Source organism: Vicugna pacos, chromosome 10 (assembly GCF_048564905.1).
Source record: "Vicugna pacos chromosome 10, VicPac4, whole genome shotgun sequence".
Classification (NCBI taxonomy): Eukaryota; Metazoa; Chordata; class Mammalia; order Artiodactyla; family Camelidae; genus Vicugna; species Vicugna pacos.
In genome coordinates this window covers 5,212,739-5,240,179 of record NC_132996.1, presented here as the reverse complement: position 1 = coordinate 5,240,179, position 27,441 = coordinate 5,212,739, and the positions used below count along the sequence as shown (strand labels likewise).

At 35.9% G+C, this 27,441-nt stretch overlaps 1 protein-coding gene across 4 annotated transcripts in view; it reads left to right on the top strand.

Annotated features, from left to right (window-relative positions):
• Window positions 1-27,441, top strand: part of DYNC2H1 (dynein cytoplasmic 2 heavy chain 1) — a 265,953-nt gene that overhangs the window by 104,053 nt on the left and 134,459 nt on the right. For all 4 annotated transcript variants that reach the window (XM_072968893.1, XM_072968892.1, XM_072968891.1 and 1 more), the window contains exons 59-69: window positions 351-472; window positions 4,918-5,004; window positions 7,342-7,468; window positions 8,959-9,100; window positions 9,673-9,782; window positions 15,658-15,756; window positions 17,105-17,228; window positions 21,288-21,451; window positions 23,261-23,380; window positions 23,943-24,077; window positions 25,748-25,891. In XM_072968893.1, the coding sequence (XP_072824994.1) occupies window positions 351-472; window positions 4,918-5,004; window positions 7,342-7,468; window positions 8,959-9,100; window positions 9,673-9,782; window positions 15,658-15,756; window positions 17,105-17,228; window positions 21,288-21,451; window positions 23,261-23,380; window positions 23,943-24,077; window positions 25,748-25,891 (1,374 nt within the window). The remainder of the gene's footprint in view (window positions 1-350; window positions 473-4,917; window positions 5,005-7,341; window positions 7,469-8,958; window positions 9,101-9,672; window positions 9,783-15,657; window positions 15,757-17,104; window positions 17,229-21,287; window positions 21,452-23,260; window positions 23,381-23,942; window positions 24,078-25,747; window positions 25,892-27,441) is intronic.

Genomic DNA, 27,441 nt, shown 5'->3' with positions numbered 1-27,441 from the left:
AGTGGTTTCCAAATTGCTTTTATCTCATAAACATCTATCCTTTGTATAGAAGACACTGTTCTGGGCGGCACCATGTATTCATTAGAAGTGTGACCAGTAATTATGTCAATAAAATACCATTATATTAAAGATTCTATGTGGTTCAAAAAGATTTATTTTTAAGCAAAAAAGTAGAGTTTATGTATTTTTCACTTAATCAAAATAGTAATTTGGATTTTAGCTATAAGCCAAAAACTTCATTATTTGGGATAAATCATTAAACAAATGCTTAAAGAAAATATACTAGAATTAACTTGGCTTTTATTTGAAACTAAGTTAGGTTGCTGGATACTTGATGATGTGTTTTTCAGAATGCGAAGCGTGCCAGTACCGCCGCCGCGCCTTTGGCTGCCTGGGTGAAAGCCAATGTCCAGTACTCCTATGTCTTGGAGCGAATTCAGCCTTTGGAAACTGAACAGGCAGGACTGGAATTGTAAGTGACATATAAAATATACTCAATTCCAACCTTTATTTGTTTTCATCAGTTTGATAGTTATTTTATTAGGATTTATTTCTCATCTGTATCTAAAAAAGGCAGCTGACAACACTGAGTCAATGAATTACAAATTAAGAATGTAGATCAACATGGCAGAGTAGGAGGACGTGGAGCTCAATTCGCCCTACAAAGACATCAAACATACATCTACATGTGGAACGATTCTCATTGGAAACTAACTGGAACCTGGCAGAACTCCTGTACAACCAAAGCTGCAAGAAAAGTCTCCACATAACTGGGTAGGATGGAAAAAAAAATGCATCGGGTCAGGACTAGCGAGGGATCTCTGAAATAGAGAAGGTCCACGTGGGTGGACCCTCGCCCTGGGGAGTGAGCAGGTGCAACCATAGCCTGGGCAGCCCTGTCCTGGAGTCCCTGTGTGGAGTAGAAGAGCCCCCTTGCCTGCTGGGCAAGACAGACAGAAGGGCTAGAGGAGGCTAGACTACTCGCAGGGAGTGCGCACGTGCTGGCTTGCTAACAGTCAGGGCAGGGAGAGCCCTGGTCCTGGCGCTCCACCTCACTGCACTTCCTAGTTTAATCGGGCATCACCCTCGTCCTGCTCACATCACATGGAGTCTGCCATGAGATGTGAGCAAAGACTCGGTCTAGCCATGCCGAGACAGAACAGGGCTCCTGGGGTGGGGTCTAGGTGGAGCCAAGGAGGCCATGGTCGGTGTGTGCATGGGTGGCGCCGCAGGAGTGCGCAGTGGCCCCGTGCTGCGTCTGCAGCAGCCAAGCCCGGGGCGGGGACCCATCAAGCTGTGCAGGTGGCTGGAAGGCCCGAGGTGTGATCTGGGTAGGTTGGCAATGGCCGGAGTCGGCGTGCTCACAAGTGTGCAGTGGTTTGTCTTCTGAGCAGCAGCACCCTGTCTCCGCCCCGTCCACACTGCAGCTTAGTGTTTGATCTGGGGCAGACAGGTGCTGGGAGAAGTCAGCCACAGAGGCAGCCCGGATCTCAAGCAGCAGTGCAGCCACCTGAATTCATGACCACCAGCTCCAGCCTACTCCACACCACAGCGTTGTACCAGATCTGAGATGAGCACAACATGGAAAGGGACGTATCCTTGGGCGGCTTCTGAGTGGAACCTCGGATACCCACACGGGCGGCATGTGGTTCTTCTATGAGCACACGGGCCTCACTGATGGAGCCTGATCGACCCCAGCCCTCCCGGCTTCTGCTCCCAACAACTGCAGATCAGACCGCACTCCTAACAGGGCACTGACAGCCAAGAGCAGAGAGGAAGCCCCACCGCACATGCTGTAAGGCTCTAGACACTCCAGCACCAACCACACCCCTGTCAAGGGGGTGACAGCCAGCTCACCCTGAAGAGAGATGGGCCCGGCATCCATACTGAAACCAGCCCTCGTGCCAAAAACACTGGAAACGGTCTACACAGCAGTGGTCCCACATAAAAACACCCCTTCAAGACCACAGTAGATACCTGTCTCCTAAATTCACAGAAACAGAGAAAGTTAAGTAAAATGAAAAGACAGAAGTACTCCCAGTTAGAAGAACAAGAGAAATCTCCTGAAAGAATAAACAATGAAGCAGAGTTCACGAGTCTGCTAGATCCTGAAAAAAAGGAAGTAATAAAAATGCTGATTGAACTAAGGAAAAGTATCAGTGGAGATGGAGGTCACTGCAACAAGGTACTGGAAAGTGTAAAGACGGACCAATCAAAAATAGACAATTCAATTGCCGAGATAAAAATCAGTCTAAAAGTAATGAATAGCAGACTAAATGACACATAAAAATTAATGTTATCTGGAAGACAGAATAATGCAAATCACCCAGTCAGAATAGCAGGCTTGTTCATTTGTCAAATAGTTGTGTTTCTAGACAAATGAAAAAAAAAATTAAAGCAACATAAGAAATCTATAGGATAATGTAAAACATGCCAACCTGTGCAAAATAAGGGTTTCAGAAGGAAAAGAGGGAGCGAAGGGGTTGGAAGTGTATTTGAAGGAAATATGGTGGAAAACTTTCCAAACTTAGAGAAAACAGATGCCCAGGTTCAAGAAGCATAGATGGTCCCAAACAGGATGAACCCAAACAGAGCAACACCAAGGCATATCATAATTCAAATGGCAAAGTTACAAAATATGAGGGAGGGGAGTATAAAAATGTAGATCTTTTAGAATATGTTTCAACATCAATGATTATCATTTTACAGCAAGTGACATAGTTATTGGTCAACATACTTGAACTGCATAGTAACTACAAATCAAAAACATACAGGAGATTCACAAGAACCAGAAAGAAAGGAACTCAAACATACTACAAAAAAAGAAAAAAAGTCATCAAGCCACAAAAGGAAAATTTAAAAGAAGAAATGAACAAAAACAACTGGAAAACAAGTTTAAAATGAATACATACCTATCAAAAATTACTCTGAATGTCAATGGACTAAATGCTCCAATCAAAAGACATAGAGTGGCAGATTAGTTAAAAAAAAAAAACGAGAACCTACAATATGTTGCCTGCAAGAACCTTACTTCAGGGCAAAAGATACGCACAGACTGAAAGTGAGGAGATGAAAAATACAGTTCATGCAAATGGAAACAAAATTTAGGGCTTTTATATTTGTCCTCTCCTAAGTTCTGTGACATGTTTCTTAGTACATATTTTCCAAAATATTGTTTGGGCAGGTGTGGGGACAATTTAACAATTTACTTTTGGAGTATTATAATTTCAATTTGCTGTTGTTACCAAGTCAGCATTGTATTTTATCTCGTGTTCTAAATGCAGTCTCAGCGGTATGCTATGTTCTTGATTGTTAAATTTTTGATGCTATTCCTTCTTACTCTAGGCAAAGAGATTTTTTAGCTGCCTAAGCTTAATTTTCTCAATGTAATTACATTTTTGTCTTGAATCATACTAAAGGTTTGTATTATTTTGGTTATATATGTATTTTTCACAGCTGGAAGTCATATTTTATATGTATATTTCTATTTTTGAATACCTTTTGTTATTCTTAATAATTGCCTCATTTTTTCAATTGAAGATTTTTTCTGTTTATATAGAACATACTTATCCACAGTGTGTCTCAGATCCTAAAATGTATTTGAAACCTGTGTACTCTGTTTTTTCTTAGAATCATCCTCAAGTGTAGATCAGTCCTTCCCCCAGGCCTGCTGTTTACAGCTTAAATTATTGTGACACTTTTTTTCACCGTTGTTCTGGGGACTACATTTGTCTCTTTCTGATTGTATTTTATTACGGGGCTCTGTCTCTCGCTTTCTTAGCTTAGTGCTTCAGTTTTTTGAACACATCCTCCACGGTAGCTTCTTAAGAAAGTGTACATAGGATGAAAAGTATTTTGAGATTTGCACGTCTAAATTTATCTACATTTTACCGTTATATGTGATCAGTAACCGAGCTGGGTTAAAAACACTAGGGTAGAAATTGTTTAGTCTCGCAGTTTTGATGGCCTTCTTGTCCTGCAGTGGTTCTGAGTGTGGTCCCTACACCAGCAGCAGCAGTGTTGCCTGGGAAGTTGTTAGAAGTGCAAAGTCCCTCAGACTTACTGAGTCAGATACCCTGAGGAATGAGACCTTGCGGTTTGTGTTTTGACAAGGCCTCCAGCCGATCTGTGCAGTGCACAAGTGCCTGGCAGCACAGGGCAGTCTGGACTGACCGTTTGACGGCAGCCTCTCCGTGTTTGTCGGTATTTTGTCGGGGAGGAAGTCAAGTCATTTCTCTGAAAGAATCCTCATATCTCCTGCCTGGGGACTGAGTGAGAGTGGGTGGGCGTGGGTAGAGGATATGAGCTTGACTTCCGGGGATGTGTTAAGAGGATAGCCCACTCTCAGTGGAGAGGGAATCTGAGGTCAAACCCTTTGTACTACCAACTATTAAACCATCTTCTGTATTTAGGTCTATTCGTCTTTTCAGAGGTACCTGTCACCTACATTTCCTGGGCAAGTTCGAATTCTTCTTTTGGTTTATCTTCCTACAGTTATTTACCTTTGGGCTTTAGCATTATCACTATTTTTCAAAATTTCATTAAAGTTACTTCTTTATAATACTTTTCTATTTTGTTCTTATCCTTGTACATATATGTCTGTTTTATTCCTTGGTTTCATTTTAGTAGGGTTTTAGAAGGGATAGGAGATAAGTGAATACATTTACTCTCCCATTTTTATGCATTCACAAGTGTTTTTAAATATAGATTTGTGAAAGTGGTATGGTTAGGTCAGAGAATGTACTTCTAGTTTTAGCATTGCTTTTCAAATCAAATTCTAAAAGTATTAAAACTACTGAATTACTGACAGTTTTCGTTGTCATTCACTTACTGCAAGATTACACATTAGGGTGCTGTTGCTGCTTTTTGTTGATATCCAAAATGGAATGACTTTTATAAAATTGAATTATATTTTAGAAATTTACGGAAAACTGAAGACAGGAAAAGGAAATTGGAGGAGCTTCTTAATTCTGTTGGTCAGAAAGTGTCAGACCTCAGAGAGAAGTAAGTTAAATTTTGAAATGTATTTTAAATATTTGAAAACATACTCAACCAGTTCTTGAATTTTGAAAATCTTATAATCATTATATTCAGTCTTTGATTTATCATTCTATAATGTGGAAGGGTGTATAATAATATAGCATATACGTCTGGGTTTTTTTTAAATGTAAGAAGAACAAAAATACTTCATAAGTTTCCATTTGTATAGCTATCACTATATATCTTACCTTGGGATATTGAGTAGAAGGAATTGAATGTGACCTGTTAATACTGGGAGTGGTTACATTTGGTATTCCTATTTCTTTATTGTTTTGGCATTAAGATTTTAGTCTCCTTTATTTGAGATGATGCTATAGGACCAGCTATTCTGTAATCTTCCCAGGGGTGCATGATCATATTAAAAAAATGGTATTGAATGGTATTTTTGGTATTGAAAAAATATTCCTTCATGCAAATATTGTACTGAGGTTTAAGAACCATTTGTAAATGTGATTGATCTTAAAACCTTTCATGTACCTCTGTTTCCTGTGATTGCTTTTTAGTATAAGATAGAAAATGTTGATGTGGGAATTATTGTAGATGTGGAAGCATTTTCCTTTAAACATTGTGAAGATTTGAAAGCCAGAGACTGTGCCATCAAATATGGTATATGTTATCACTTGCAGTGCTGTCAGTTTTATGAGACTAAACTTCTCTATAAACACATTTTGTCTTTAAGTGGTGTGTTACGTTTCCTTTTTCCTTATAGAAGAACTACAAATTATTGTACCAAGAAAGAAACTTAGACTAAAAACTAAATTTTTCTCTTTAGTTAGGGATCAGTTATCTCTGTTTACATTTATATATATTTACTTATAGAGAAAAAAATAAGAAAACTTCAAACCCATAAATCCAGTGTTTTCAATATTCCTAACTATTTTTTGTTAGACATATGGGAAAGAAATCAGTAATTATCTTTCGGGTATAATCAGTGTTACATGATCTGAATCAGTACTTAACACTTGGCTAATTTAGTAGTTAGCATATGGTAGCAATGCCTTGACTCCATTTGTTAGTCATCTGCACATGTTAAGTGTTGTCCTAGGCACTTTACATATTTAACGTTTTTAGTGTTTGACACAATACTGAGAGGTAGATATTCTTCCATTTTACAGGTCAGGAAGCTAAATATAAGGAAGGTTTATTTGCCTAAATTGAGCAAGTACTAAATGACTAAGCAAGCATTAGATCCTGGATTTGTCTGACTCCATAAAGCTCCTGTTTTTAGTTACTACACCATCCTACTAATATTTTGGAAATATTGCGAAAACCTATCTGTGACTGAGGACCTTGTGGATAATATGATTGAGGAACTGAATTTTTAATTTTATTTAACTTTCATTAATTTAAATTACATAGCCACATGCGGCTAGTAGCTACCATACTGGACAACTCAATCCTAGAGTTTTATGCCTAGGGAGGGGAGGAATAGGGTACGTAGGCTAAAAAAGTACTGTAAAGTGCATGCAACTTAGTAACAGACATAGCCACATATGAATTTTAGGTCCCCTACTTATTACTAGCGAGACCTGTGCAATAATCTGTTTTGAACTAAGTTTCCATACTTATAAAATAAGAATTAGAATACTTATTTTGAGCTGTTGTTCCAAGAATGAACACAATCCTGGTCCTTTTAAAGGCACTTGGAATTTCAACAAATATGTAAGTAATCACATGAATATTACTATTATATTTAATAGAATAATAAATTTGTACAAATATTTTTTAAGGAAAATAATTTAATGTTATAAGCTTTGACAGACATACATAAGGAGAGAATATATATAATGGGCTTGATATTTGAGATGAATTTGAAGATTTTATTTATATTTTTGATAAGTGTATGTTTTAGGGAGCTAGAAGAGTGAGGTAGGGGTCGGGAGGGAGCTGGAAGGTACTCTGGGCAAATGGAACATCCTGATGAAGGCACAGCAGATAATGGGTGGGGCATTTTTGGAGAATACAAACTTCTTTAGATGTTGACATGTAGTTTTGCTGGCCTGAATAGAATGAAAAAAAAAAAACTAACAAGATTGATCCAATCTATCTGTGACAGGGCCTTTGTCATACTGAGAAGTTTATACGTAATGTAACGGTAGGGCATCAGGGCCCTGTGAGAATGCTCCCCTTTGAATGTGCCTCGGTATCATGTCTGTTACGTTAATGATACTTTGTATGCAAATATCAAGTATTATCATTAATTAATTAAATTCTTGTATAAAAGCTTACCTGCCTTACGATAATTTAATTAAAATTCCCTTAAATCCCTTTGTCTTTAATTGAATGTTAATATTTTCATAGATTTCAGAGCAGGACTTCAGAAGCTGCCAAACTTGAAGCTGAAGTGAGCAAAGCCCAGGAAACCATTAAAGCTGCAGAAGTCTTAATTAACCAGCTTGATAGAGAGCATAAGAGATGGAATGCACAGGTTTGTTTGCAAGAGAGTGGTCGTACAGCGGCGTCGTTTATGACATGGGAGATCTGTAATGTCATGTGTTCGTTCAAAAAAATGAAAAGGAGAAAAATACCCATTGATTTTCAGCTGGCCTAGGATGAATGATTAGATGTTCATGGCCACTGTGTGAATTAATCTTCAAAATATCTTCATGTGAATGGATTTTTGACAAGGCAGCCTCTTCGTTTTAGTTATCTGTGTTATTGAGGGGAAAAGCAGGGCTGAAAATGAGTTAGTGGAGGAGAATCTAGTGCTCTGTAGTGACTTTTTCGGATTTCGCTTTACCAGGACAGTCCTCTTCAGATTTGACACTGTTGGCCATTTATTTCTTTTTGAAAACTTGTATTTCAACTTTGATAAAGTGTTGTCTCTTGTTTTTATTTGTTTGTTATGGTTTTGTTTTTGAGTTTTCTTTACCCAGTGAGATTCCTTCCCTCACTGGGTCTCCCTTATCTGCTCTTCCAATAATGGTGATGCCCCCTCAGGGTCCTCTTCCTCTGCGTCTTTCTCTACAGCTGTTCTGGGGTCTTCTCAGCCAGTTTCAACAATATCACCCATATTATGATGCTGACCAGAGCTGTATTTTTAGGCCTCTGACTTTTAAATTCATATTTCTAACTATGCTTTAGATGAGTGCATTTCACTGTCTTGGGAGCTCAGATATAACATGTCTAAAATAACTTGTCTTTTTCTCATGTCAAATCTTTTATTTCCTATGTCTCATAAGGCATCTTCTGGACATCAAAACTAAAAATACATGATTGTTTTTCTTAACTTGTGTCCCTTTGCAAATACCCCTCATATTTGCCTTCCGTCCTTAGTGCCCTTCTTTTTTCTTTTTTCACCTGAATTCTGCTAACTTGTGTCCCTCCTATCTGACCCATTACTTGGTCCATTCTTCGCTTGTTGGCTGAATTATCTTTCTAAAACCCAGTCTCATGACATCTCTCACTGCTCTGTTTAAACACTTTCAGCGGCTAATTACCACCACAGGTTAAAAGCAAAGCCCCTTTGCCTGGCACGGGCAGACTTTCACAGGCTTCCTCCCTCCAGTCAGCTCTGTTTCTCTTTTCATTATTCCTGTGTTGGTAGGATTTCTGCTCAAATTTACGCTTTAGCCACATTATGCTTTAAAGAGTCTCCATGCTTTATCTTTCTTTTGTGCCTTTGCTCATTCTATTTTAACCACGAATTTTAATCATATTTTACAATATGATCCTAATTCTCAGTGTTTAGTAGAATCATTAGGAAATTTCAGTGATGAATTACATTCATTTTTGCGAATATGTTGGGATTTCATACATTGTTTTACTGCAGTCTTGATATTCTTACATTTTGACAGTTGTATTCAGGATAGGTTATTACTTTAAATCAATAAATGGTTTCCTTCTGTAGTCAAAATTTAATTTATGAAGCTATTTTTTTCATCTTAGAACAGAGCCACACGTCACTCTTTTTTTCAGGTTGCAGAGATAACAGAGGAATTAGCTACTCTTCCTAAGAGAGCTCAGCTTGCTGCTGCATTTATTACATATCTTTCCGCTGCTCCTGAGGATCTGAGAAAAACCTGCTTGGAAGAGTGGACCAAGTCAGCTGGCCTTGCAGGTTTGTGTTTGGTTATTCATGAATTTGAAGTTTCAATATAATAAAAGCGCATCTGTTCATTTTTGTCATTTTACTTTTTTTAAATGAGAAAATTTTTCTGTAAGTGAAAGGACACCGTGGCTACTTTTGATGTGCTGAATTCCACAAATGTGTTGAGAATTGATTTGTTTTAATGATTCTTCTGTCCCTCAAATCAGTTTATAAACTGAGACCACTGAATTATTTTGATATTACATGGATGCAGATACACATTTTATTAACTTTTAGACTAATTTCATATGGTAAGTTGAGACGTAGGAATTCCCAAATTTCTTGTGAATTTTGTGGTTTTTGCAAGTTTTTTTTATAATTGTGGAACATTTATTTAAAGAAATATAATTTAATTGAGTTACACTTTATTTTAAACTATTTTTCTCCTTAGCTTCTGGTGTTAAATGTAGAAGAACAGGTTGCATATTAAGGATGATCATGGGACTTCTATTTGAACACATTTTAGTTTTATTCTCTTCCCTTCATCAAGCATAAGACTGTTGTAGTGAAGTATTACGCTGATAGCTTTTTTAATTTTTCAGAATTTAATCTGAGGAGATTTCTTTGTACTGAAAGTGAACAGTTAATTTGGAAAAGTGAAGGCCTGCCATCAGATGACCTTTCCATAGAAAATGCCCTTGTTATCCTACAGGTAATTAATCTACTTTAATTTTCTCACTAGAAATGCTTCTTTTGAAGCTAACTCCACGAAGTACCTTCTTCAGCTTCTTAAGCTTTCACAATTATCCTTTTCTTAGTTACCGAAAAATAAAAATATTCTGCTAATAAAACTCCATTTGTAATTCAGTTAACAACTCTATAATTTTTGGTGTATTTATTTTTTACCTTAATATAAAAGTATAAACTAAAATGGTATTACTTTGATGCTAAAACGTTCTAAATTGAACTTTCTAATGACAAATATTTTAGGTTCATTTGGTTGTATAGTCCTTTCAAATGGAGTATATTTTTAAAATAAAAACTTTATGCTTTAATTTCATTGTGTTTTACAAACAAAGTTATACCAAGTGAAGATGGGTAAGTTTTGGGTTATAAGTTAGAGATAACCATCTGCATATTATGGAAAAATTGTTCTTTCACGTAAGTACATGTTTTCCAAAAGTCACTGTTTGAAGTTGAAATTATTATAAACTCAATTTGCGGTGAATGTGAAACCCAAAATCAAAATCATGCGTATGAGCAAATTATTTCTTTGTATGAAGTTTGATTTTTACCGTTAAGTTAGTTTACCTTTCTGGTATGGAATTTGGAAGATAGTTTTTCCCCCTTGAAAGTGTTTTTTTTTTTCCCCTCCTCTTTCTGTTTCAACAGTTTATACTCCATAATGCTAGTGATTTCTTTTCTTTCTACAACTCTTCTCTCTCCCTTACACACAATTTATTTATTCCATAGCTCCATAGTCCCAAAGAGAACATGGACATTAAATGCTTCTCTTTAGCTAGCATAAGACATATTATCATAATATGCATACTGTGGGCTCTTTTCATTCCTGGGCAGCTTATTCTGTTTGATTAGACCTATTAGTCAGCTCACTATACTTCGGCTCGTTACGTTGGTGTCTTCCCAGTATAGAAGCCACTGAACGAAGACTAAATAATATTACCCTCTTTTAATTTGATTTGGCATAAACTTGAATTTATTTTTTAGAACATTGTTGTCATTATTTTTCACGCTAGAATTACAAATCTGGAACTCTAAATTCATTACTTTATAGCAACCTATGTACTTTTTATAATATTTGTTTTCCTTCCCCAAGGTTCATAGTTGCCCCCCTTCCTTTTTTTAGTACTCCAAGAAAGCAATTGTTTGAAGATTTAAAAAAAAATACAAGTTTAAGAGTTTTTCTTTTTCATTGCATAAGAAATCAGAGGCCTTTAGGAAAAAGTCATGATAATTTTGATTTTTTACCGATGGTAGTTACTAAAAATACTTACTTTTGTATTCTGAGTTAAATTGTCTTTCATGATGAATATGGGAGATGTTGTCTTTGAAATTAATTTTAATAGTAAGCTTAGTATGCTTCGTGTTTAATATTGCCAAGTTTTTTTTATAGATGCTTAAATGCATTTATATGACAGAACAGAAGCATGTGGAAAACTTTGTTAATTAGTCCTCTGGTTGAAATGAATTTGCCATTGTGGTCAACACTCTGTCTGAATCTGAATTCATAGGTGGACTAGATTTAGAAGAACTGTTGCAGTTCAGGGTGTGGTTGGATAGAACATTATCACGTGATGTGAAATTAGATCTCTAGATATATACAAGTTGGGTTTCTGGAAGTTTTCCCTGAGAATAAATAACTAGGCACGATGAATAAAAGGTATTTTTGATTCAGAGATACAGCATGTCTCCTTATTAACTTACAATAAAGCTTTTCTAAATTCTCCCTTTCAGCGTGAGCTTTCCCACATTCAAGGCCTGTAGTCACTGAGTCACTTCTTGGTCCTAAAAACAAGAACAAGAACAACAAACAACAACAAACCTTTTTGTCCAAAATTACTGCTTTGTCTTACAAAGATGCTTGAAATTCTCATATTTAGGTTAAACTACCAATGTAAGTATGTGTGTTATCTGAGTCAGGAAACAGCCAAATAATTATCTACCACTGGCCTTATAACAAAAATTAGCTTTATTACAGTAGCAAAAGACTCATATGACCTAAGTCCTTGAGGGGCAGGGGAAAACGTGGCCACGGTGACCAGGTGTCCTGGATTGCTTGGGCTGTGATTTACACCTGTTATCCTGATGTAATTCACTAAGTTTTTCTTTTACTCTCAGAAGTGTCCTGGATTTGTATGATAGATTGTATGATCTTTGTAATACTGTGGAACTCAGTGGATAGTGGAGAGGATGAGTCAATTAGAAACTATGGAGAAGGTGCGAGTAAAAAGCATCCAGAAAGAAGATGGAAAATGTGATTAATTTAAACTTCACAGTAATATAAATTGTTCTTGCTTTAAATTTCACTGCATTGTAAATTTTTTTTGTGAAGACAAGTACTAGATATTTGTTTTTTATTGTTCATGGACAGTTCAGTGTCAAATTAGTTTCTTTAAACCACTCAGAATTTCTGAAAATCTTTTCCCTTTCCTGCCGTTTCATGTGTGCTGAGGAAATGCAAACTAATTTGATAATAGTTTAAAGAACATTGTTAAGGTAAATTACGTAATTTACATCAAACTTTTTTACATGAACATTTTTTCAGTTAATCCCAAATAATAATAATAATAAACACTGTGTATTGCATGTATTACTATTTAAGAATTAATACAAGTAAAGCATTTAAATACACTTAATTTTCAAATTAACCCTGTTTAGTAGGTACATGTATTATCTCTTCTATGGATAAGGAAGTTGCGGCACAGAAGGTTTAACAGTTTCTTGTTCAAGGTCACAGAGCTGTCAGGTCGTAGAGCCAAGATTCAAACTTGTTATCTAGCCAGTCTGCACTGTAAAACTGTCTCTCACAGATGTGTGTGTGTTTATGCGTGTGTTTTAACTTACGTATTTTGTGCTGTTCTTGTTAATGTAATTCTCCTTAGCTTATCAAAAGATGAGCTTCAGTTTTATTCACAAAATGTTTTTACTCTTATCCTACTTAACAGTTGTTCAAAATAAAAATAAAGAGTTGTATAGATGTCTTAAATAATCTCTCTAATTGGATGAAGTCAGTCAAAAAGTACAAACTTTTAGTTATAAGATTGAGTACTGGGAATGTAACAAACAACATGATAAAGATAATCAACACTGCTGTATGTGAAAGTTGTTAAGAGAGCAAATCCAAAGAGTTTTCATCACAGGGAAAAATTTTTTTCTAGTCTTTAATTTCTTACCTATATGAGGTGATGGGTGTTCACTAAACTTACTGTCATAATCATCTTGTGATGCATGTGAGTCAAATCATTGTGCTGTGCACCTTAACTTACACAGTGCTCTATGCTGATTAGATCTCAATAGAACTGGAAGGAAAAACAGTCTCTTAAAAATATCCCCTGCCCAATCTCCCCCGCTTCAAGGATAGAAGAATTGACCTCTGTTTAGAGTTCCTAATGTTACATTCAATTAATTATTCTTGTTCTAACTTCCTGTTAGCTATTATCTGGAGTGTGAAGGTAGCTCAAGCTCTGTCTTTAATCATTGTTTATTTGTTCGTTTGTTTTTAAGTCAAGAATTTTACATTCAGTTAATTATTCTTGTCAAACCTGTTTCTCAAGTGTGTCATGACTTCATTCTATTCTATTTCCAACACCAGTGGCTTCACTCAGGCATCCTTTTGTAGCTGGGTAAACACATTATTTTTCCAGTTGATCCCTTGCCCCCAGTATCGGTCCCTTTATTGCTGTTGGAAGTGATCTTTCTAAAATGTTAGCCTGATCATGACAATCTCTTGATTAATGTATTTCAGTGATTCTCATTGCCTGAAGTATAAAAATTTTATTATCCTTAAACATGGCATAAAAATCCCTTCATGATCAGAAACACCTCTGAATACTCTTGCTGTTTTATATGCATCATCTGCCTGTACTTTTTATACCAAACTACTGGTAGTTTTCTAAATACTACCAAGCTTCTTATTCTTCTCTCAATTATGCTATTGTCTTGGCCTAAAATGTTTTTATCACTTCTTTGCCTGGCTCTGTCCAACTTACCTTTCTTGATCTGTTTGACTTGAATTTCTTCCCAGCAGTCTCCCCTACCTCCACCTGTGATCCACCTGGAGAATTTTGTGTAGTCTTTGATTACAGAATTTTCATTTTTTGCTTCTTTATTGGGTGTGCGGTCACTGAGAGTAAGGGAATGTATCTTATTAGTTTCTGTATCTCTCGCATTTTCTTACTGTAATAGTTATTCAGCATATGGAGAGTGAATGAATAGCACAAATGAATGAATGTTCAGCAGTTTTGACTCTACTGTGATTTGTTAATTGTAGAATTTAACCACATTTAATCATGGCACACAAACTTAAAATATACTTTAGAGGTCTTGTGTAAATCTCGGGAGAAGTAGAAATAAGATAAACACAAACTTGTAAATACTCTTTGAAATTCTTAAGCGTATTTTCTCTGCTAAAAACATGATTTTTTCAAACATCTAATTTTTTCTTTACCTGCATCAGATCATTGATTTGAAATCATGGGTAAGAATTTTTTTTTAATTTAAAATAATTATTTTTGTCATTAGGCTAAATATAGTATACGTGGAATAGTTTGCCATTGAATGCTAGCATAAAATTAGATCTAAAACCTAGATGTAATACCTTGGTAGTACTTAAGAGGCTATTTACCAACCATAGTATTTTGCTAGAAATGGCTCGTTTACATGATGGAGCAGTGAGTGAAGCCTCCCGAAATAGATGCGGGGTGAAGACCGTACAGTAGTTTAAAACTGGGGGGCTGTGGTGGGAGTTGTCCACTCTGGGTGCAGATAAAAAGGGGCTGCGTTGTTTAGAATTTTAAAACAATAATGAAGCTCTTTATTATCAGCATGTGCTGGCAGTTTTAAAAAGCATTGCTGATAAAATGCTGTTAATCCTCAGGACACATGGTCCCCACCATGCCCCTCCCTCTTGGTATGTCACTAAGACAACATCCATGTTCTTGTTAGAGCCACCCCAGTCTGAGTCTTCACTTCACTTTGACTTTCACGTTTTACCATATCCTTGTAACACACAACTTCGTTACATTTTTTCAAATAAGTGTGAAAAATAAAAAAAAAATTAGGTCAGTCATTGTTATTTAAATCTAAGTAACAATGATTATTAGATGCTTTAAAATTTGTCATAGGTATTTACTTATATTTACATCTGTTTAGATTTATCATGTCTAGATATATAATTGGCTCCCTTTCATTTGCTAAATGGCATTGTGTGCAGGGCATTTTCACAGGTTTCTAACTTTCTATTTGTTTCAGAGTTTAATTAGGGCACCCTTTAATGAATTTAGTTCCTAGTTCATTAGATCTTAATTTATATAATTTTCTCTTCTAGGATATTCCTTTTGTAATGTTAACTGTGTACTACTTTAGAAAAATTCGTGTTAAGATATAAACAATTACATTGATAATTACTTCAGCAATGCTTCTGTGATTAGCTCGTATTTCTCTTGTAAGGCCTCTATGGTTTATTCAACCAAAGAATATCTAAAGTTAGGGATAACCTGATTATGTATTTTAAAAACCTAAAAGAGAGGTGAAAATGGCATCAACTTATGACTAGAACTCTTGCTTGCTATATTGTTAATACACAGTTTTGTGTTTCTGTGTAGTAAATAAGACTGTATTCACTTTATTGTGGTTAAATTTCATTACCTAATACCAATTCCTGGTCATTGTAAAATTTATTAAGTTGGCCTCTGGTGCAGCTAAAAACTGTACCTTTATTTCCTCGTTATGGTTGTATATCTTTGTTCTCCAAAACCTGAGAGAAAACCTCACTTAGTAATTTGTTAATAACTTCTGGGAAGTTATTTTCATTTAATGAACGCTTGTACTCTTGTTTTTCTAATTAGAGTCGAGTATGCCCATTCCTTATAGACCCTTCCTCCCAGGCTACCGAGTGGTTAAAGACACATTTGAAAGACTCGCGTTTGGAAGTTATTAACCAGCAGGTATGTATGTATTGTAATTTAGATACCAACTAGAAATGGCCCCTTATGTGAAGAGACTCTGGGTCTATAGTTAGGAAACACAGATTCAGAACTGAGTCCTGTAATGTGCCTGGTGTGGGTCTTGGGGGAAGAGATGTAACTTTCTTAGCTTCGGTTTTCTAATTTGTAAGAAAGGAATAAGAATATTTATTTGATTCCTTTTGATCTCAGCTCTAAGAATTTATAAATGAGTACTAACAGTTCCTGCCCTCATGGAGATGACAGTTAAATAATTATTAACACTGAACAATTAAATGAGCATTTACACTTAATTGTGATTAAAGATACAAGTATAAGATGCTATAGAAGTAAGTTAGTTTGAAGAATTAGGAAAACTTCCTGGACTTTTGAATTTCCTATTCCTGTAACTCACCAACAGGCATCCTTGTTGTGTCCCAAGATTTGGCATTTGATCAGTAAAATGTAATCATAGTCTTTTGGGTAGTGACTGCTCATTGTTGTATTTATCTTGCCAAAAAATTATTTTTGGACAGATTTTTTAAGGAAGGCCTACTGTGTGATTAATTTTCATAGATATTCTTTACGTGCTTGAAAAATTACCTCTGTAAAATGTTTTTCATTTATAAAATGGGGATATCTAACTCATTTTTGTTAAAGAATAATTATAAATTATTTAGCATATAAAATGTTAATGTCACTGATGGCTTGTAGCAGGAGATATTTATAGTCATTACTCCAAATATATATATATATATTAATTATAAAAATACATATATATATACATATTTTTTTTTCCCGTAGTTGAAAGCCTGGAGTGGTATTCTTTTTCTAGGCCAGAAAGCCTCAAAATTCTTGCATGTTTATAGACTTTTTTCTAACGGTTGTGTTCATAGTGATTAGCATTCTCACACCAAGAAAAGTTCACTAGAATTCATCATCTTGTAGTCTTCTTTCATTTAATGTTTTATATTGAATATAACCAACGAGCTTTTTATTAATACTTGAGTAACTTATTGCATATAGAGTTTGAAAATTTCCTCCTGCATCAATTCTAAACCATAGTAGAAAACTAGAAAAAGGTTTTTTATTGTTAATATAAAAATTCTTATTTTTCTATTGTGTCTATTTAAATTATTTATGAATTTGTTTAATAATTTATTCAACTAAATTGATTCATCACCAGGTACTTACAACTGGAGAAGCAATCATGAATAGTTTGAATTATTAACATACATACTACATTTTAAAATATTTATGTTATTCCTGTTAATATCTTTGTTCATTATCCATAAGGACCTTTGTAAATCTAAGTTAATAAAGAAATTAATATGTAAATTTATTCTCTTAGGACAATAACTTTATCACAGCTCTTGAGTTGGCAGTACGTTTTGGGAAAACCCTTATTATACAAGAAATGGATGGTGTAGAACCTGTTCTTTATCCATTATTGAGACGAGATCTGGTTGCTCAAGGTAAATATTTGAGTTTCCTGAGAGTAACTTTTTCCAAAGTTTCCAAAATATTTAACTTTGTAACTTTGACTTTTTTTGTCTTGCCTCTGAATCTAAGGAAATGGAAACTTTTGCGGGGTGGACGATGGTAATGTCAGAATCTAATAGTACAGCGAGTAAAAAAAAAAATGTTTAAAGTGCCTTTGTAGAAGAGGCACCATGTTAGGGTCTCCAGCCCCACTCCCAGGCACAGTGTTGAACTAGGAAGACTCAGCATGTGGTTGCACTCAGGGCTTCAGTCTATCGCAGGGAAAGGATGCAAAGCAAAGTCGGCAGGGAGAAAAGGCTGCTAAGAAGTTTCTTTCGTTGGAGTCACACAGGATGTGCTTCATTCCCCCAGGACTGAGTTGTGACAAGACCTGTGAAATGTGGGCTATCAGTGAGGCTTAATGGAGACTCAGTGCCCGCAGTTTTTACTGGAGGTGACTGTGTAAGCACACTCAGCCTAGCTAGCAGGTGGCAAAACTCCAGGCTCCCCAAGGGAAAGCAGGCGCTCAGCATGCAGCATAGTGTTTGTGCAAATAGCTGGAGCACAATGAGCTGCTCTTAGCTATTCTGGGAATGGTGAGGACCTGCACAGAACCCGGATTCCCAGACGATGGTCATGGGCCAGCCTCGTGAGCAGGCCTCTCTCAGGGTACCAGTCTTAGGGCTGCTGTTAGCTCTTTTCTGCACATGCACCTTACCCAGACTTTAATAATTAGAAAATGATACTCTTAAACTTAGAGATTAAAGAGTATGTCATGCAACTTGTATACGTGTACACACAGGGGCACGTACTTATATAAAAATACATACATGTACTTACACCAGACGCATTGCTACACTACATAGTTTTGAAAATTGGAGTTATTAGGACAAAGCAGACATGTAACAAAGCGTGCACTGCTTACTGATCATTTATTATCCCGCAGATAGGTGTGCGTGGCCTAGCAGTGGTTGGTACGTTACGAAAAGAACTCTAGTAGTGGGACGTTGCCCTTGGAGCCTCGAGTCCCCTCCCAGAGTTGTCTGTTCTCATTCTGTTCTGCATTGGAGCTAACTCAGATCTGCTCAGGTGCTCTGTGATGCTGTCTTGAAGGGAGTGGGAGTGAACGTTTAGGGTTTTCTGGATTTGACTCTCTTTGGTCTGTCTTCTGGCCCCTGGGGGCTCATTGTATAAATCCCCACGAGCTCTGATTGGTGTTAGGTTTTAGCAATGTCTGTGGCATTGTCTGAGAATGGAGTTTGACAAGATCCCCTAAAGTCAGATCGGGAAAATATGATAATATTCTATGTCATAGTTGGTTCATGTTATGAACCACTATTCCAGATAGTTGTTCAGGGCTGTTTGGGTCAATTTGTTTATTTCTATTCATTTCACTTAGGAAAATAGAGTTAAATCTGCCTCTACCTTACATTTTCCATCTTCAACCCAGATTGGATGTATTCATGTCACTTCAGTTGAGTCTGTTATCCCCTTTGAGTATACTTCAGGTTGTCCTTTTCCAGTTTTGAGTTCCTCGTAAATATCGATTTGTCATCGCACGTTTCCTCTGGGACAGAGGATGGTTGTCCTAGAGCCATATAAAAGCAATGTCTGTGTCCAAATTCATCTTTGTCCCAATGTTCTTAATCTAAGCAATATAAACTGCCTTTCAACATAGTGATTTCAAAGCAGGCACAAATAATAGAAATAGAATGTACTTCTCCTCCTCAGATTTATGCTGTTCAAAAATCCCCCAAATGTGTACCAATCAAAAAAGAACAAGGTACAATTCCTCTGCAAAGTCTCATTGTTTTTTTTTTTTCTTTTTTCATCCTGTTTCCCATGTGCCTAGTTGCTCGGCCAAGGCAGAAGGCAGATGTGGCATTTTCCAAACGCTAAGTCCTTGAGGACAGCTGGATCAGCTAGCTTTGTAGAGCTTGTTGACGGAGAGGCTGGTGTAGTTGGTAAATAGTTCAAGTTTACTAGCAATAGGTGTCAAGAGTATTTTTCATCAGTCATCCCAATCCTTTACAGCTGCTTCCCTTCCATGTTGGGTTTGTGTACGGATCCAGGAATTACAGTAGAGATGATAGCTCAACATTCGTGGTTGGCTCTTTAGCCCAGATGCTTCACTCAGGCATGATTGCTTCATACAAGCATATGTATGTGCAACATAAAAATTAACTGTGATTAATTGTTGTATCTGTTTCCAGAGGGTGGTTCTCTGTATGGCTATGTCTTTGGTAGCCTCGTTGGGTCTGGATAGCCCAATGGCCTGAACACAGCTGGACCAGTGGTTCTCTAAGGGGAGTGATTGCATCTCCCAGGGCACATTTAGCTATGTCTGGAAACATTTTTGGTTGTAACAACTCAGTGTATCTATGCCAAGGATATCTTTAAAATGCACAAGGCTTCGCCTCGTAACAAATAATTTTCTGGTACAAACTGTTGATAGCGCTGTGATGGGGAAACCCTGAGCTAGCTCACCAGTTCTGACCCAAGGGTCTCTGTGCTGATACACTGCAGTTCTTCTCAGAGTGTCCTGCTGTTAAGCCAAGAGCACTGCTTGAAGCCAGTTCGTTGTACAGATTATTCAGCGCTATAGGCTGACAAAAATTTTACCTATGCATAGTGATGGCTGTAGCATTCCATTGGATTTACTTATCTGTGAGATTGTAGGCATCTGTAATTCTGTGCATCTGAAGGATATAGGGGTCAAAGGCAAGGATATTTACTCTTTCTGGTGTTCTGCTAGCATTTTTATTATCCCATTTCTATCTGGATGATTTTTTTTCCTGTCTGCAGAATTTCCTTTAGCATTTCATTTAGTGAAGATGTACTGGGAACAAACTTTTTTTTTCTTTCATTTTTGAAGGATTTTTTTTCTCTGCCGTCATAAAATTCTAGGTTGACAGTTATTTTCTCTAGCCCTAAGTTTTTCTCTGTCCTATTCCAGCTTATGTCATTCCTGTTGAGCAATCACCTGCTGGTTTTATTATTGCTTTTTTTTTTTTGTAATTGATGTATCATTTTTCTCTGGATTCCTTAAAATTTTTCTTTGTCATTGGTTTTCAGTGCTTTGACCATGATGTCCTTAGAATTAATTTTCCTTACATTTATCCTGCTTGTATTTTCTTGAATCATTTCAGTTGGTACATAAGTATGACATTGAGCCTTCAAATTTTTATTTCTCTAATAATGATTAAAGTGCAACATAATTTTGATATTGTCTTTGACTCTTTGTATATCCTCTTTCATGAAGTATGTATCAAATTATTTTCTTGTTAACTTTAAAAAGCTAAGTAAAATTTAAAAATTTACTCTAGGGTTCTAAAAAATTTCTTAGTGTTTTTGTTACCTTTGAAAGTAATCTTTGTTTAATGTGTATTTTTACCTAAAAATTATTTTATCAGTTAAAATAATAAGCAATGAACGTAATTTGTTGATTTCTCTATATATGTTGTGTGATTAGTATCACTTTTTATATTAGAATGTACTGCTTTATGAGGCAGTACTTTATTTTTTCTCAGTTTACCATCTTGTTGCAAATCAACTGTGTATGGCAGTCTGAATAAATCCTTTTCAATGTTAAAAATGGATTCTTTGCAATTACTCATATGTTGATAATTCAACAGTTCATCTTTCTTCAAGTATTACATCTTAAATACTAGTGCAATAAACACTTTGAAACTGATGAATTTTGAAATAGAGAATAACATGTAATTGAGTTTCCATTTTTGTCATCTATAAACATTCCAGAAAAATGTGTAGAATGAAACATTAACTCTAAAACTACACTGAATATAAGTTGATATTCCGTTGATGCTTCAATATTCTAGGATCATCATAATGAGTATTATTTATCCTTACTTGCATAAGTGCATTCTAGTTGATAGTATTTAGAGTAGCCTCACTGTTGCTGTCTTTTGGACACTATTGAAAAGGCTACAATAAAAAGTATTTAGAAGTACCATAAAATTAAAATTTTTAATGTCATGTAGCAAAATATAGGATATTCAGGCCAACTAATTGTGTCATTTTAAAAACAATAGGACCACGTTATGTGGTGCAAATAGGTGACAAAATTATCGACTACAATGAAGAATTTCGCCTTTTTCTGTCGACAAGAAACCCAAATCCCTTTATCCCGCCGGATGCAGCTTCCATTGTTACTGAGGTCAACTTCACTACAACGAGAAGTGGATTACGAGGACAGGTATACACTGACGATCATAATTGACCTTAGAAATCTGTAGTAGCTTTGTGTACTCACGGGGTGTTTTGAGTGGGAAGCTTGTTCAGCTGACTAGCATTTACACTCCTGATTTTGAAAATACACTTGCAAGTTAGAGTAACACATGTGGATTTATTTCATTTTCCATTAGTGTTAGAGTTGTGCATTTGTTGTTTATGTGAAATTGCTATTTCTTCTGGTATAACTGTGATTTTAGTCTCTTTCTGTCTAATGTGATAGAATTTGAGGTATGGAAGGATCCTACAGATTAACATTAGCAACTTTATTTAATTTTTTAATTGTGAAAACTGAAGTTTAAATGTTAAAATTGTAGTTAATTGACTTATTCAGCTAATGGAAGGTCTTTGATTCCAAATACAACTTTTTTTTTTTTTTGACTAGAACATTCACATCTTTGAATTTACTTTATCACTGTATGGCTTATTACAGCTTAGAACTCTTGCATGAATTAAAAAATGATTTTTCATACATAGATTTTTACCTTACTCATTTTTTTTCTCTTTAAAGGTATGATGCCTGTTGACTTTTTGAGTATCATCCTGTTTTTCTCACATAACGATAGTGTAGTTTTCTTCTTTTGACCTACATATATATATATTTAGCGTGTATACTTGCCATAATTTTACTTTATTGTAATTTTTAAAACTCTACTTTTAAAATATTTTTTCTTACCATGCAAGATGACTAACTGCATATTTTTTAGGAATATCTTTTGATTGACTTGATGATACTGCTCATGAATAAAACAATGTACAAATTACTCAAAATTTGGCAGATTTGATAAAATTGCTTCTGTCTGAAAGATTTCCACAGTAATTGCTGAAGGGGGCTATTTAGGTCTTGAACAAGAACTAAGAGAAAATGCTTACACAAAACATTTCAAATGAATATACTTGAACATGCAAATATCATTCATTCCCTGTTTTAAAGTTTCAAATTTAAGAATTTGACCTAACGTTTTTCAACAGCTTTATTAAGATTCAACTCATGCATCCTACAATTCAGTCATTTAAAAAAGTGTACAGGTCAATGTTTTTTTTAGTGGAATTGCTGGGTCTTACGGCAACTCTGTTAAACATTTTGAGGAACAGGCAAGCTTCTCTGAAGTGGCCGCACAGTTTCACTTTGCCCCCAATGGTGTGTAAGGGTTCTGCTTTCTCCACTTGCTTGGCGACAGTTATTATTACTTGTCATTTCAACTGTAGCCATCTTAGTGGTGTGAAGTGGTATTTCATTGTGATTTTGACATGTTAAATATGTTTCTTTTTTATATTTATTACTGTTTTATTTAAACAAACTTTAAAAACTTGCACTTAGGAATGTGTTGTGAGATAGTAAAGGTATAAAATAAAACCAGAAAGTGTTTGTTCTAGGGTGTGAACAGGAAGGGCCACACAAAGACATTGAAGGTGCTGATTGGCAGTGTACCATTTCTTGATTTAAGGAGTAGCTCTGTGGATATTTACTTGAAAGCATTCATTGGACTGTATGTATTTTTGAAACAAATGAATAGAACGGTTCATTACTTTTCTGTAGTGTCTCTTTATTTCTTATGTGAGTACTTAACTATTCATTTTGCCTGTTCTGTCAAAAATAATTGTGATGGTGTCTCGTATGTTTAACTAGAAAGAATGAAATAAGGTACATCATAGTATTATAATACTTGTCATATTTGGTCAAATACAAAGCCTATTTGTGGGAAGTTTTTGTTCTGGTTTGTTTTGTTTGAACCTTATTGTTAGAATAACCTTGCTTTTTTTTTTTTTTAAGCTTTTGGCTTTAACTCTTCAGCATGAGAAACCTGATTTAGAGGAACAGAAAACAAAACTATTACAACAGGAAGAAGATAAGAAAATACAGTTAGCCAAGCTTGAGGAATCTCTTTTAGAGGTAAAATTTACTTACTCAGGATACTTTTTCTTAGTACATTATTTTCTATAATAAACAAAATTAAGTATTTTTTAAAAATACTGCCTTCAGCATGTTTTTGCTTGTGTCATATGCATTTACATATCTATCTTAAAGTCAAAATTCTAACGAAAAAGTAGATATTTTGGAATACAAGATCTTTAGGAGTAATGCTTGAGACAAGCAGTTTTAAACTAATTATCTTTATACTATATTATTTCATTAATATTTAATTCTCTGTTATATGCTCAGAATTTCAGAACACATTTGAAGGTAGCATGAAATTATGATTTAATCTGTAACTTTAACTAGTTTTTACTTTTATTAGACTGATGAAATTAATACATATACAATGCTTTGATATGGTGTCATATGATTTATGTATCTTGTGATATAAGAAGGCTATAAGATATTAAAATTCTTTTAAAAGAACGTATGTTCCCATAAACATCATCAAAATAATGATAGTTAATATGAGCTTCCTTTAATTGATTATTGTAATATGTATAGCAATATTCATATTATTTTGTTAATTTTTCTACAGACACTTGCCACATCACAAGGCAATATTCTGGAAAATAAGGATTTGATTGAATCTTTGAATCAGACAAAAGCTAGCAGTGCACTTATTCAAGAGTCACTGAAAGAATCTTACAAACTACAAGTTTCTCTTGATCAAGTAAATATTTTCTTCTTTGTGATCTTACATTATTTTCTTAAACTTTCATGTTAATATGATTGAAAAAACATAGTATCAGGTCTGCATAGAAATGATGATTGGAAAAAAAGAAAGCTATTCAAAAGCACCAGAGTCTTGGGTCCGATTCTTATTACAGAGAGGGACATAAGATGTTGGGAACACCGAAGGTAAGGACTGTTGTTCATTGTCCCCTGCTGAGTACGACTGATTTCTGGCATGTTACCCAAAGTTCTAGAGCTGTAAATTGGTACTGAAATCGGAAACGAATGTATTGAAAATGACTATTATAGAGCATCTTTGCCATTCCTGGAACTTTTCTTAAGTTTAAGCAAGTTACATATATCAATTAAAAGAGTTTAAAGCTATGTTTTTCCATCAAAAGCATTTTTCTTCCCTCCTCCTCCTGGACCTCATGAGTGTAATTATCTGAACTCTTTTCTTACAAATGGTTGAGATCCGTCTTCCTTTATTCTTTTGATAGTCCCTGTAGCAAAATTTCAACCCTCTCTCAGTACAACAGATCATTTTTCTCTTACATGCAGTGACAGGTTTGCTGAAGAAAATCAAACAATAAAGCAGATTGATGTTACTCTGAAGTCCGAGTCTCCAGCCTGCCCTGAGGCCTTGCTGACGCCCTTTAATTCTTTCCCATTGTCCTCAGTGACTTTTCCAGATTTTATTTTCAGTGCTTTTTGGCCATTGCTCAGATTCGACACTTACATGGCATTACTTTCTTCACTTGGGAGAGAGATCTGTTGAAAGCAGAATAAGAGCAAACTCTAAGCCTGTTTGCAGCCTAATCCTCCCCCAGGGCTCAGCTTGGCAGGTGTCATGACTGTCATTCTACACCTAAAGGATTTTGAGCTCCCTGTGTCTTCTCTTTATGAGCAGGCGTTGCAGAGTCACACACATAACTTTACTAGTGTCGTGTTTATAATCCTGGCGCTTTGATCAGGATGACACGGAGCACCTTAGAGTTCCATTCAGAGCCTTGAGGCCATTTCATCCTGTAATCCTCTCATCTTGATCATCTTTTGCCTGCAGTCAGAATGCAAGCCCCTGTGGTGTCTGGCTCATTCTGTGCTGAACAATACTAGGTGCTTTATTATCTTAAAGCAGACACCTGCCTCTGCTTCCATCAGTGTTTCTTGCTGGCACGAGTCCCCCACACTAGATTCATGGTTCTGACTTTTCTCCACTGCAGAGGTAGCCTTCTTACGTGACCTCAACTGGCTCTGTTCTGAAATGTAAAATTGCATCATTGGTTCTCTGAGCACAATTATTTACCATTTCATCTTAACCCTAATACAAGTGCTGACCTCTTTTCCTTGGTCTTCATTAAATACCAACCCATGAACTGCTCCTAGCCCTGTAATCTGAGGGGTAAAGAAATATTTTAAATACATTGCTCTGTTCCATAAAAATACAAAATAAAAATGTAATGTCTTAAGATAAAAATAAAAATAGAAATACATAAAAATAGAAATGCTAGATTATGCTGTTTCTTTAGGTTGTCAAATTCTGTGGTTCATCTTCACTTGTGTGTATGTAAAAATTTTGAATTTGTGGCTAGTTATGCGCATGGTGGTCTGTAGGTGGCAGTAACGCGTCAGTACTAAGGTGTTTCCCCCTCAACCATTGGTCCACAGGAGCGGGATGCCTATCTCCCTCTGGCTGAGAGTGCCAGCAAGATGTACTTCATTATCTCTGACTTGTCCAAAATTAATAACATGTACCGTTTTAGTTTGGCCGCATTTCTCCGACTTTTCCAGCGAGCTCTGCAAAACAAACAGGTATGCTCTTGGTGACCGCATTGCTGAGATGGAGTAAGACAGATCACTTTACTAGGTGCTAATTTAATAATAATTTCCTGAGAAACCGTGCTTAGAATTATGTTGCAAAGGACCACATATAACACTTTAATAAAACTGTATTTAAAATAAACCAGCTCCTTAGCTGCATTTTATGTTTTTAACAAACTGTACCAATGTGACAGCCTTCTTAGTGGAAATGATTTATGTTTTGAGTGTAAACTAATAAATGATTGTGTTCTGAGATGATCATTAAAAAAAGAATCCAGATCATTCAGGAAGATATAAAGATAAGAAATTATGCATATAATCACATTACCGGGGGAAAGCATTATTGAAAGTTTCATTGTCTGTCTTTGTTGTTGGAGGCTGTACTGTGTGCCAGGTATTCTAGAAAATGGGGACACAGGACTGTGCACTGCTTTATCAAGCTCATATTCTGATGGAGGGAATGATGTGTTCAAGGGTACAAATAGTTTTAACTAAAATGTATCATACTGTGTTTTAAAAATATAGACAATTGTCATGTCAATGAATATAAAGCTGCACAATATTTTTTGAGAACTTATAAGGCTGTAACCTACTTTATTTAACTACCTCCTGTAGGGTGTTCTGGTTTTCTCTGCTGAATATCCTATTACCCCCACAGTTGGCAGATTAAAGGAATGTTTTTCTTTTCTTTTTTTTTTTTAAGCAATGTTTTTCTTATACTCCTGGATTCTTTCTTGTGCTCATGGATTCCGTGGGGAATTTGGTCAGGGCACTGCAGGAATGGAGGGCATACCTCTGATTCACAATACCTGGGGCCTTGGTTGGGAGGACTTGAGAGTGGGAGTGGGCTCGGGGAGGCTTCACTTGAGCGTCTGGTGCTTGGGGTGGCGGGGCTTGATGGCTAGGACTGCTGACTCGGCACCTTTCCACGAAGCTTGGCCTCCTCACAGCAGACTGGTTGGATTTTTCACATTGCACCCTGGGACACCAAGCATGTCTGTTCCAGGGAACAAGGCAGAGGCTGAATGGCCTTTTATAACCCAGCCTTGGGTTGGTTCTGCTGTTTCCTACTGGCTGAAGCAGTCACAAGCCTACCCGGATTCAAGAAGAAAAGGAAAGACTTTACCTCTTGACGGTAGAGTGTCAAAGAATTTGGGGTCGTGCTTAAAACAGCGACAGACGTCTGTAGGTCTTTTCCCCCAGTGTTTTCCTTCACCAATTATTTTCTTAGTTAAATTCCTCGACTTGGTTAGCTGGGGCAAAATACCCCTTTGCAAGCCTTTAGACAAATGCTGTCTAATGATCCTTTGGAAAGATGTGCTCTTGGTGTATTAAACTGATGCAGTGAGAGGCCTTTTTCCATCTTCACCTGAACCAACAATGGGTATTATAAATGTTTTAATAATTGTCCTGTTAGGAACTGAAAAATATTTCAATTTATTTGAAAGTCTTTGGTCATTGTCAGATAAATATCACTTGAAAGAAAAATACAAGATTATTTGTTTTTTTCTTTGGTGAATTATTATTACTTTACATCCTGT